This window comes from Symphodus melops (assembly GCF_947650265.1).
Source record: "Symphodus melops genome assembly, chromosome: 1".
NCBI lineage: Eukaryota > Metazoa > Chordata > Actinopteri > Labriformes > Labridae > Symphodus > Symphodus melops.
Window position 1 is genome coordinate 43,448,578 of NC_136691.1, and position 13,268 is coordinate 43,461,845.

The 13,268-nt window shown below is 39.0% G+C and overlaps 1 protein-coding gene across 1 annotated transcript; it reads left to right on the plus strand.

Moving 5' to 3' along the window:
* Positions 1–735: 735 nt before the first annotated feature.
* On the plus strand, positions 736–12,729 carry LOC306841914 (rap guanine nucleotide exchange factor 1-like). Its single transcript, XM_079371943.1, has 23 exons — positions 736–988; positions 1,172–1,323; positions 1,856–2,052; positions 2,711–2,867; positions 3,247–3,521; positions 6,549–6,663; positions 6,815–6,884; positions 7,199–7,321; positions 7,403–7,564; positions 7,714–7,940; positions 8,232–8,281; positions 8,354–8,477; positions 8,561–8,636; positions 9,038–9,122; positions 9,600–9,692; positions 9,935–10,123; positions 10,206–10,290; positions 10,368–10,462; positions 10,834–10,912; positions 11,031–11,132; positions 11,228–11,325; positions 11,835–11,975; positions 12,067–12,729. Exons 1-23 carry the CDS (start codon positions 961–963, stop codon positions 12,200–12,202), a joined length of 2,859 nt encoding a protein of 952 aa, XP_079228069.1. The 5' UTR covers positions 736–960; the 3' UTR covers positions 12,203–12,729.
* Positions 12,730–13,268: the final 539 nt, after the last annotated feature.

Here is a 13,268-nt window from a genome sequence, read left to right on the forward strand (position 1 = left end):
TTTGCCATTCGCAGGCTCAAATTGTCTAAGAACTTAACAGCACATATCCCTACAGATGGAAAACTTTTTCCTAAAGAACAAGTAAACAACAGCTGTCATAAAGCTATACTTACAGCCACCAGATTCCCCTGATTTTTGCAGAACAAGAGTTAACGATCTGTACTTCTGTCTAGGTCTCTAGGTTATGTTTTTTCAAAGTCAAATTACTTTTCTTGTCAATGGGGTCAGCTGGGAAGCGAGCTTTGTAACTGCTATGTTAGGTTAGAAATCAGAAAAATAATATATCTCTTATGTCTTCACTGTTTGTTTTCCATTTTGTCATCGTATTTCTACTGTAAAATAGCTGTTAATACCTGTTTTCAATCTTCTTGTGAACATTCTGACCCCTAAACTGATAAATTATCCTGAAGAAAACTTAAGACCATGAAAATTGATAAATCTCAGATTTTTTTAAGAATGTATATTTTTGATTGACAGAAAATGGTACACAATGGTCCGTTTTGAAGAGAAAAATGTGACATTAAAACACCTGACTCAGTTAGTACACTATCTGCCCGCCATTGTACACATTAAGCACTCGTCATTATGAAACTCAATGTGCAGAGTGATATGAACTTATCTGAGTATTACAGAGCTGCGATGTGGGCTTCCAGGCAGCAGGTGGTACTGCAGGATGTCACAGCTCTATTTCTAACTTTTTCTTCTCACTGAGAGGACAAACTGACAGACTGAATGTATTCAACTCAAATAAGACAGAAGGAGGAAGGAGAGAAGGAGGAAGGAAGAGTTCAGAAATACAGGCAGAGGGGGAGAGTGACAGAGAGCCACATAAAATGAAATGAGAGACAAAAGAAAGACACCCATAGAGACAGTGAGAATATAGAGAGTGTGGATCTGTAGCATGAGAGAAGAAGAATATACTGCTGGCTGACGCTACCAGTTGTCTGTCTACCTGCAGACATGTCCTCCCGAGCAGAGAGTAAGACAGGTAAGCTCCTCTTATTCTTCCTCATGCTAAATGTTAGACACCACAAGATATTCACCGCCTGTCAGTTTACTTCAGAGTTTATTGTTTGAATTTGAACCAAGATTCATTACATTTTCATATATTGATGATGAATATGAAAGTTTAGTGGAAGGTAATGATGATGATGTTCCTCTTCCCCTTCAGCCTCCCAGTTGGTGTCTCTCACCTTGAAGTTGAAGGACAAAATCAACTCACAGAAGACTCTCAGACGCTTGGAGCGAATGAAACACATCCCGTCACAGAAAGTCAAACCACCTAATCTGAACTTGGATCCTGAACACACAGTAGAACATAAGGTACACACATACACACAAATGCACACAGTGGTACACAAGCCTATTATGCTACACTAGGAAAATGAGCCACAAGGTACATAAATTCTCGTCCACTGGCTCTGCCGATCCCAATCTGCCTGTAATCTAGATGTCAGCATTGATGATTTGCTAATCTTAAAGGTTCTCGTGGCCTTGATTGCTCTGTCATGTTGATATGACCAGTACAACATGAGGATGATCAGCTGTACTTTCTCTCATATGTACATTGCTTTGGAAAAAAAGTGTCTGCTAAAAATGTTGCAAAATGTCAGCACCTGTTGGTTTCAATCTTGCAGAAAAGAATAGATGGAGGATATTGTCAATATTTATATAATATTGATGGTAATAAACCCTCCAGTTTGTTTAACAGTCATTATTTTATGAGTCTGAAGCATGATGACAACACTTTAACAATAACAGTCCTTGGTGTTTTTCACTACAATATAGCTGTGTGTGTGTGTGTGTGTGTGTGTGTGTGTGTGTGTGTGTGTGTGTGTGTGTTTGTCTTTGTCAGTCGCTGTGTGTGTTGGCAGACCAGGAGCGAGCCGTCATCAGCTCTCTTCAGTACTTCAAAGCTCTGGTGGACAGACTGGGAATGGACAAGCTGGTTCTGGACCAGTCTGTGGTGGGTGGTCTGCTTGGTGGAGCTTCCAGTGGAGTCCTGGAGACAGTAAAGACTCTGGTCCAACTTGAGTCACACTTGCACAGCAGGTAAGTGAAGCCTGTTTATCTTTGATTGGAAACATTAAGGTTCGTTTCAAGGTTCAAGGTTCGTTTTATTTTACAAATCATTTTAAAATACAAAATACAAATTCAATACACATATGGTCGTCAATGATCATGTAAAAAAGGGTAACCCCAGAAGCTTCTGTAGCTTATCAAAGGGGGCCCAGAGAAATCAATAACAAAAGCAATTTTGAGTAATAAAAATTCCTATTTCTAACCTACAATCTAACCTAACCCTAACCATCTGAGGCTATTCCATCAGCACAAGAAGTTATGGTTCAACACAATAACAACATAAATATCAAACACATTTAGACACAGGTACATGAAGCTAAAAACAGCAAACTGAGCTTTGGTTTATGCATAATTTAACAGCAGTTTTTCTTTAAATCTTTTTTTTAAAAATAGACAATGATGCAGATTTTAATCGTGCTCTCAATCTCATTCCAAGTCTGTGGTCCTTTAACGGTCACACTAAGACTTGTGCATTTTAGTTTCCATCTCTGTCCCTTTATAAGCTGTTTCCCTCTTGTGGCGTATACATGAGTGGGTAGAAAAATTGGGATGAGGTAGCAGAGTCTGTCATTGAGTCTATTAGTGATTGACTTGCCTCCTGATCTATGCCTCACTGTCCTGTTTGCAGTAAGACCATTTCTTCCTGTCTCACTCGTCTCTACAAGTCTGTGGCTCAGCTGATACGCTGGGTTGATGAGGTAATGTTGCAAGGAGTTGCCCATGATAACAAAGAGTCCAAAGCAAGTGTCTGCCATGCGATCAGAGCAGTTCTGGATGGGGTAAAGGTGAGAAGAAATAATAGCTTGGTCTGACGTTTGTATTTGGTCCATTTCCTAATCTGTCCTGTTATTAAATGTTGTCTTCCTCTCTTCTGTATTTCCTCAGACATCTGTTTTCCCACCTTTTATCAACACCATAATAATCATTTTCATCTATCCATTTTTGTCCTCTGTCCGGTTCTGTCTGTTTTCAGCTATTTTCCTTTTTTTGTCCTATTTCTGCTTTTGATCTTCTCCGCCCCTGATGTGCTGTCCTGTATGTCCAGGTCAATAAGGTCCTCTATTGTCCTATTCATGTATGTTGTCCTGTTGTTGTCTGTATTTCCTGTCAAAGCAGCATCAATTTAGTTTTTTCTTAATTTGTAATTATGTTTTTGTCTATCAGGAACTGGTTCGGTTGGCCTCAGAGAGACAAGAATTGTCTGGCCCCTTGTCTCCTGTCCAATCACAGGCTGATGTGGAACAGCCAGGTGCCTTTAACAATCAGCTGACTCAGAGGAGGAGCTCTACCTGCCAGAATCCAGGAGCTCCTTGCAAGGAAGATGAGGAGGGGGTGAGGTTGGCGAGCAGGAGCCAGGAGAACATAGCTTTAGCTCCTCCTAAACCACCAATGACTTTCCAAGAGCCCCTCACCATGACGCCATCGCAACAGGGACTCGGGTAAGTCTGAGCAAAGCACACAACTGAATTTACAAAATAACATTTTGGTCATGTATGGAAAAAGTGTGGCTTATTGGCTTCTGAAAATGTCTTGATAGCAGTTGACCTTAACTTACTGTAACCTTGTTGTTGTCAAATACTGACCCTTTGTCACAGCACCCCTTTGCTATAACAAAAGATAGCTTTTGTGTAATGTCTGAAGTTTTCTTTTTCTGTCTTTTTCAAACCACCCTTAACCACCTGTTTAAGGGTACTCTTAGAAGTGTCTGTCTCAAGTGTAATTTATTGTCTCATTCAAAGTACCTTTTAACATCTGTTACATGGAACACTTAATTGACTATTGCAAGGGACCACATGGCGTCTAACTCAAGATACCCATTAAAATCATATTAAAAGGTACACACCTTTTTGAGTTTCAAAGTACCTTTAGGCATCTGTTTAACTCATAGACTGTATAAAACATTGACATATAGGGCCTGATTTACTAAACTTTTGCGTGTCTTAAAATGTGTGCAAACTTGATATCACCAGCAAAAACGTGTTATCTGATCTACTAACAGCTTGCAGTGTGGATTGAGTCTTTCATATGAGCAAAAGTAACAACCCTTCATGAATATTTAACATGAGGCGTTTCTGCCTCAGCGTGCAAAATACTGGGAGGAGAAAATGCCATGAAGTTCAGTTAGTACACGCATTGTGACTTACCAAGCCAGGCAAAAATTGCAGTGATGGTAACAGTGTCTAAATTTAACACCTTTTCAAGGAATGCACTAATCCAAGAGCCCAGTGTTACACACAACAGGCTGCAGTTAGGAGGAGACATAGGCGTGTTAACATGTTTCAAATGACAGAAAAATAAATGGTATGTGTTTATTTATTTTTTTCATCTTGCTTCAATAATAGTTTAAAAGAAACACCCTGATTAAACTAAAACTGAACATTCACAGCCTCTGCATTCTAAAGAATTTCAAAATTGACACTTAGCCTATGTCTTCCTATTTCCCTCTTCTCACCAACATTACATTTTAAACAGGGCATTTCCTTTTTCTCGGGTTGCGTGTCTCCGGAGCGCGCTCGTCTCTTCACTCTACATCCCTCTCCCCTGCTGCTGCACTGTGCAACGCTTGGATTGGGGAGCCTCACCACTGCTTGTACCCCCAACTTCAGTACCTGTTGCGATAGCATTTATGTCCGATCAGACACAGCGCTGACCAGCTTCTGGTACGGAACAATGACACGAGTGGCACACACAATGAGCAGCAGTGCCACAGAGGACTTCCACCTCCTGCCTTTTTAAGGCACCTATTTCTAACATGTGACTGAAAACTGGAAGCTGTCATTTTAGATGCACTTTGGTACAAACACTACTTGGTTATATTTACAATGGACATCATGGTGTGGATAAAGATTATTTGTTAGGAGAAGGGCTGTTCTCTGAGGTAAAAGATCCAGGTTTTTACTCCACCCAAACCATTACACCAGGCAGAATTTATCAGTCTTGCTACATTTTTGTCCATCACCAAAATGCTGGAAACCAGGAAAGATGCTATGAGCATAAAATATTCAGGGAAAAAAATAATAATAATCATCATTGATTAGATGTACAACTAAAGACGTAACAACATTTATATTTGGATCTGTCAAACTTTACAGCTCAATAGAATTAAATGTTAGACTCAAATTAAAATGTATTTGACAAAGAAGTACAAAGCCAACATTCGATTGATGTTGACAACATTTTTTCCTCCTAATTTGTAGTTTTAGTTCAAATTCCTATTTATTTATTTATATCCTATTAAGATCACAGAATGTGTCACTGGCCTCCCCAGGACAGACTAAAGGTTCAAAATAGTATTTATTTATTTATAGTGGAATTATACAGTTGTCCTGTGAGATAACAGTGACAAAGTACTCATACTGTCAGAGTTGTTGTGATGTTGATGCTTAATGAGACTCTTTACTGTAAGTAAATATGACTGTGAAGGTGAAACTGTTTCAGTTAGTCGATACCAATATGGAGTACAAAAATAGAAATGTCGATGAAACAGGAAGCAAAAAGGCTGAAGGCATAGCATGTCAGTGCTCCCCCTCATCTCTGGTCTTCCTGTGTCTGTGCTAAGTGAACAGCGACAGGAACCTAAAAAAGAAGAAGTGAGAAAGAAAGTTTCAGCTACTCTTAGTTCCTTTTCATGTAAATCAGCAACGTTATACCCAGTAGGTCATGTGACAACACCTTCTGCTACAGCTGAAAATAGACAAGAAGCCAGACAAAGATATTTTCGGAACTTTTTGGATACACTATATATGTGTGTGTGTGTGTGTGTGTGTGTGTGTGTGTGTGTGTGTGTGTGTGTGTGTGTTACATATATAATTTGGCAGCATCAGCTGGCATTGTTAGCATAAATATCCTGTTGTGAACATGTATGCAAATTCAGTGTTGTCTCATCAGACATAATCTGTTCTATTCATTCAGTATGGTTGTAAGAAGTACCAAAAACTTTAGAAAATATTGTAAAGAAGTCAAAGTCATATTGTTTGGAACAAATACTCATCACAAACTTTGCATATCACTGCTTACTTTGGGTTTATTAGCTGTTAAAGGAAATACCATTATAAGAATGTTCAGAGCTTGGTCCAAAAGGCAACTGCACTTGATTGACCTATATGACTGGGCACCTTCAAGGAAATGTTAATTATTTATCATAGTAAATAGATATGGAATAAATATAACAATAGCACTTTGCAATTCAGAATATACAATATTCTTTAAAGCCTTAACTGTGTTTTAATAACCTAAACTAAATATTTTGTTGTTGTTGTTGTTTTTTTTAAATCAGTCTTAGAGGTTGACAGAGGGATTGAGTGTAACCACTACATCCACTACTTTCATTTTCATATTTACTCTCAACACACCTTTGTTCATGATGGCCATTAAAAACTCTCTTCAGAAATTCTGAAAATTCATCTGAGGTTGTGCAACTCTTAAAATGTATCAATCTGTTTGTTTATTTTTCTGCCCTTCCTCAGTCCTCCAGCATTGCCGCCAAAGAAACGTCACTCTTTACCAGGCCCCACCCCCTGCAGGGTTGCCATAGTAGCACCAATGAGACGAGAACCACAAGTAAAAAGTCAGCTACATCAAGTATGTTGTTGTAACTGTTGGTCTATAGTTCACAATGATATGCTTGAAGAACAACAACTAAATGTAAACATCAGAAAGCCCTTTTCAACACATTCAAACCTGTTTCAGCTGTTCATATTGTTCATCTGTGTTGTCTGTGTGTGTGTTATAGGAGGACGAGGAGTATGTCAAACGTTGCTCTATTTTATCTGGAGACTCTTCTGCTGAGAAAAGGAACAGTGGTAACCAATACACACTTTGTTTAACCAGTCAGCAGTAGGGTGACTGTGACATCATTTTCTGAAAGTTGACAAACAGGAAGTAGGGTTTTCTCTCGCTTCCGTTCTGTAATGAGGTTAAGAAGGCAGGATCACGACACCCTCCTGCTGGACAAATATGCAATTATTGAGAATACTCTGATATAAATTTTCTCTCTGAGGAGGGTTATGGATATTTTACACTTGTAATCTGGCTGGTCTGATTAGCTGTAAGCATAACATTGTAATAGATGTAGTTTATGTGATCTATGACCTAACAGCATTTGTTTGTCTCCCAGAGGAGGATCCAGACTATGACTTCCTCCACACTGATCTCTCATCCTCTGAGACTCTCCCACCTCTTCCTTCCCCCTCCTCCCTTCCTCCTGCCCTGCCAGAGAAGAAACATCAAAGCAGTGCAGGTGATGATTCACCTGAGCGACCGATCTCTTTCTCTCTGTCTTTATGTCTGTTTGACTGTTCTCGGCTGTTCTGAACAACAGGAAACATCATCTCTCAAGACTTAACATCTTTTGGATTTGATCCTGATCCTAATGAGCCAAACCCTGCTCTGCCTGATGACCTCAACACTCCTGATGAGTCTCTGTCCTCCCTTCTGTCTCCCAGCAAGACACCCCCTCCTCTCCCTGAGAAGAAGCGACACAGTAAGTCACAACAGACCACACTGTGATTCAGGTACTCGGTATTTAATGTCTCACCCAAATGTAGCCACAGCTCATTTGGTCTTTTATACTTTATTTAATTTATGTCTTCCCTTCTATCTCTACCTCTCTGTGTCTATGTCTGTGCTCAGTCCATCAGTACCTCCAGTTCTGTTCGTCCTACAGCAGCCAGTCACCAGCCAAGTTTTACCAACAACCTTTAACCTTTCAACAGCAATTTAGTAGCAGGCAGCGAGAGGTGGAGACCACCTACCAGCTCACACACCTAGAAACACACCTAGAGAAGGAAATAACAGACTCCACCCCCTCACCTGAGAAACCTCCTGCTCCAATTCTACCCCTTAAGAAGAAACAGCAGGTGAGAACCGTTCTTTGTTTCTCAAACCTATCCTTCCTTGTATCTTGTCTTTTCTCATGATGTTGGCGTTGATCCTACTTCATTGATCTTCCAATTCCCAAGAAAGAGTCTGGAGAAAATTAGGTGAATAAACTCAAAGGCCATTTTAAAAACAAAGTGAAGCATGTCAAAAGAAAACTTGTCAGATAGAGAACTAGAAGTTACATCCACTGATCGTATTTTCAACGAGTCTCACAGTGACCAGGAGCTTATAGTATTGAACGCTGATTGTATGTCTTTTATCCTCAATAGGATACCGTTGAAACTGCGCCTCAGTTTGATGATCACCAGCCCAGAGAAAGGTGACACACACTCAAAGACAAATATATCAGCCCACATTTATACACAAACACGTGACACGTTCTGTTCTGCAGATCTCAGAGCCTCCAGTATGAGGAAGAGCCTTGCAACAGGAACATAGAGCAACTTGAGGACAAGGAGGAGATGTTATTCACTGACCAGCAGGAGATCCTCCAAAAAATCATAATGAAAAATGAGGTACAGTCCTGACCTCTATCTCCTCTGCTAACACAGCTATATACTGTATGCTCCTCACGAGTAACTTAACCTGTATGTTTCAGGAGGAGGAGGGGCCTGACGTGAAAGCAGCCTCTCCTGAAATTCTATTAGTCTTCGCCACAGAGACTGACAAAAACAGTAAGTGCTCATATTGATCTTTACAAGATAGAGATAAATCCTCCCTTGCTCCTTAAATGAGAAAGCAGACAGCTACAGAAGCTACGCTATACAGATTTTTGCTACAGTACTGGAGATTTGCTCTCATTTGCCTCAGTACAAATGTTAAATTAAGCTAAATTAAAGAAAACTGACATATGGGTAAAAAATGTTTTAGAATGCAACATTATAACTTGTGTGTATATATTTATGCATGATTGTAACTTGTGTATGGTAGATTCTATCTTCTAGCTGCAATGTACCTGTGGTGCCCAAATGTAGATTTGTTAGAGTTATTGTAAGATCTTTAGTCTTTACATACATCAGGATGTAAATAAATGTATGTATGTCTGTGTACATTTTGTGTGTGTCTGTGTTTTTAGACCAAGGCATGTACCGTGAAGCCTTCCTCTCCACCTACAGAAGCTTCATCAGCCCAAATGATGTCATCATCAAACTACAGCAGAGATATCCTTTACAAGACAATATATGTGTAATCAGCTGCACAAACAGCTCAAATTGTGATCACTTTGAGGCATCTGGAGCTCTACTTTTATGTATGTCTTTGACTGTGAACTGTTTACACATGTAGCTCTTAATATAATCATTTACTAAGAAACCCCTGACACAGATATGGTGAGAAAAATTTATATTTCTTTACTTGAAAAAACAAGAATCAGAAGAATGTTCTGACCTTTAACAGAAGTAACCTGAAAAGTAAAACTGATCAGTTTTGCTGTATACAGAAGACTGGCACAGAGAATAATAAACGAGATAATAGCACAAACAGGAAAAGGGTTGGAAAGTGTCATTGTATGTAAATGATCTGATACTTTATTGATTATTATTGTGACCTGTCTTGACCTGTTCAGGATCAGCTTGCCTTGTGGCATGACATGTACTTTGATATTACAAAGATTCAGTCCCATCTTTAACCAACAACACATACAAATACTTGTGTGAAGGACATAAACCTGCAAATTTGACAGCTGCCAAGAAGACTTTTCACCTTTTGATCAGGGTGGTCGACGAGCTGTGGTAAGACAACACAGTCCTGAGTCAATCAGGAGCTTTTTATATAAGGTCATGATAACAATACAACTTTATAATTTCATAAGCTAGAGAGAGGGCTAATGTAACACATTTTGTAAATTCTTTCTTTTCTTTATTATCAGTTGAGCCTAGTATTTTTTGTTTTTATTGCACGTAGGACTTTGGATTTCTAAAGAGGAGCTCTTGCCAAAGAAGCATGATCATTTAGTGTAAAATATTTCTTTCAGTGCAATAGAACTGGAGTCTGATTTGCTACTGCTGTTGATGGACCTGGTATTCATGCTCTTGATTGGTGGAGAGCTGGAATTAGCACAACTTCTGCGTTCTAATATCCTGTCCAAGATGGAGCAGAGGTGGCAGCTGATTGGCTCACCTCAGTCCCTCCGCCCCCTTGCAGCCAGGGGTGTGGCTGCAAGGTAACCAGTAACTCCAACATCTTGGCTGATTAACATTTTGTTATCTACTCAGACATTCATATGTCTTCTTTTTCTCTTCAAGACCAGGAACTCTTTTGGACTTCAGGAGTCAGGATTTAGCTGAACAGTTGACTCTGATGGACGCTGAGCTCTTCTACAAGATTGAGGTAATCATTTTAAATTTCTTTTACATCTTTTATGTGTCTTCACCTTTCTGTCTCACCTGTTTGTCTCACCTGTCTAGCTCCCAGAATTGTTGCTGTGGTCCAAAGAGCAGAATGAGGAAAAAAGTCCAAACCTTACACTGTTCACGCAACATTTCAACAATGTTTCTTACTGGTAAGCTGACACAGCTTTGATATTAACAGAGGACATAGAAAATATGGTTTAATCTGCTTAAAAAAAAGAGCTTGTTTAAGTCATGCAAAACAAAGTTTCAGGGTGAAAAATCTTGCTGCTTCCTTCCAGACAACCAAATACTGAATGAGGCTGGTGTGGTGTCACTTTGTTGTTTTCATTTTTTGACAAATTGTCACTGAAGTTTGTCCAGTCAATCGCCTGAAAAGGGGTCTAATGCATGTCGCCCTAGAATGATATTTTAAATGTTAAATTTTAATCACAATAACAACATGATTTGTTGGTTTTCTTTATTTGTTGTTATGCTTTTGATAAACATTTATCATAAAAATAATACACTAAGTGTATTTCAGGGTTCGTTCTGTAATCATTCTTCAAGACAAACCTCAAGAAAGAGAGAAATTGCTGCTGAAGTTCTTGAAAACAATGAAGGTAAAAGTTAATATGTAGGAATGTGAAAAAAGCTAATTTGTTCAACAATTAATTGTATAAAGTTTGTATTAATAATTGATACCAGTAAAATACCAGTAATGTGTTTGTTGTTATGCAGGTACTGCGGAAACTTAACAACTTTAACTCATACCTGTCCATTCTGTCAGCACTTGACTCAGCCCCATTGCGACGTCTTGACTGGCAGCGAAACACAGCTGAGGTTTTTACACATTTTAGATATACCATTTAATTGTGTTTTATGAATATGTTTATAAGTACTTTGTGTTTAAGTTTTTTCATTTATTTGCATTTTAGACTCTTGAGGAGTACAGCTCCTTGATTGACAGCTCCTCATCTTTTAGAGCCTACAGGGCAGCTCTGGCTGAAGTGGAACCCCCCTGTATACCCTACCTGTAGGTTAAAACCTTGTATTCACCACTATATTATTTGTTCATATTCTGTAAACCCCTACTTTATAAACCCTACATCAAGGTTAATACTCTTTTCAACCCAAGCACATTACCTTTGTGTTTATACTATACACCAAATATGCCCATAGTTGTGCAAACCCGCATATATAACCAACACACTGTTAATACCCCATGACCTGTAAACCCCATTCTATATGAAACTCTATGTACACCGGAATGACAACAGGAATGTCAACCAGTGAGTTGATACACTATATCCTCCACTATATTAACATAGTAAGTATATTTAGTTTTCGGTCTCCACTTGGGGGGTGATTCATCTGAATGTTAATATCGTGGATTATATCTCTCTTTATGGGCAATCTTCAGTTTATCATTCTTTATTCCCCATTTTCTGTGACTGTGTTAATTATTTTAAAAACCCAATCATATCTGTAGGGTAATCTGCTGTCATCATATTTGTCTATCTCTCTTACATCTCTGTCTTTTAGGGGTTTGATCCTACAGGACTTGACCTTTGTCCACCTAGGGAATCCTGACATGGTGATGACATCACAAGGATCAAAGATAAACTTCTCCAAACGTTGGCAGCAGTTTAACATCCTGGGCACCCTGAGGACATATCAGCAGACGTAAGTTACCTGTAATATGAGTATTGTGGTATTAATGGCTTTTTTTAAATTCCCTTTCTGAAAAAATAACTAAATCTCTTTCTCCTTGCAGTCATTACTCTCTGCAGCCAGACGATGACATCATATCATTCTTTAATGACTTCAGTGACCACCTTGCAGAAGAAGCGCTATGGGAACTCTCCCTCAGGCTCCGTCCAAGGAATGCCCCACGAGCCAATCAGAGATGACCGGTTAAACCAGGACAAACACTGCCCTGATAACCTGGAGCATCAAAAGGCAAACCTGTGCTAGCTTTAAACTCACATGTGGAGATTAAGGATTAAAGATGATATGCAAGGTGCGACCACAGCTGAAACCCAGTACTGAACTGGGCTTAAAAGTTTTTGGACTTGTCTACATGTGTCACAGAGGAAAAACTTGGGTGCTGAAGAATGTAGATCTGGACTGTTCCTGTAACAATCAACAACATAAATGGATATGAATAGAAACTTTGTTAAACTTGGTGTTAGCAGGTTAGTCTTAACACTTAACTAACCTTCAGTCCCATTGGAAGTGGCCTCTTCCTTTGTCTGGCTTCAGAAGTGTAAATGTGTTAATAACAATATTTTTATAAACATCAATATTCACTTGTCTGTCAAGCTTCCTCCTTTATCTTATTGGTTTGGTAAAACTTGACCAGCAACATACTTTGAAACATGCCACAGTTTCTTGACTGCCAAATAAATCAAGTAGGCTACAGGTTCAATTGACTATAAATAACATTTTGACACCTTGTAATGCCAATGTGCCAAAAACCGTTGTTCAACTTCATGTCAGAAATAAACATTTTACTTTACAGCCTGGTGGGCTACATAAACAATTTGTTGGTTTCTTAAGCTCATTTTCCCTTCTTAACAACAGAAGGGGTATTTTTTTTTATACATGTATTTTCCACCAATGTAAAGTGTTGCATTAGGGTCATGGCAGCCTGCGTGAAAGGCTGTTCTTCAAGTAATCCAGTCGGTGAACTTGACCTTGCAGATACGTTTGAGCCCTTGTGTTGAATCTTTTAGGGCATGCTGGAATGAGTTTAATCCATTATTTATTTAAGTGATAATAGGCTCTGTTATCGTGACATTTTTGTCAAAGACACATATCAATCAGGTCATCTGTTTAATTCTTTGTAACTGGTCAACTATTATATGGCCATCTTAAGAAGCCTCTGGGGAAACCCCCACCAACAACTTAGAGAGCATATTAAACATATTAAACAGAGGCCTAGGCTATATTATGGGTATACTGACACAATGATGT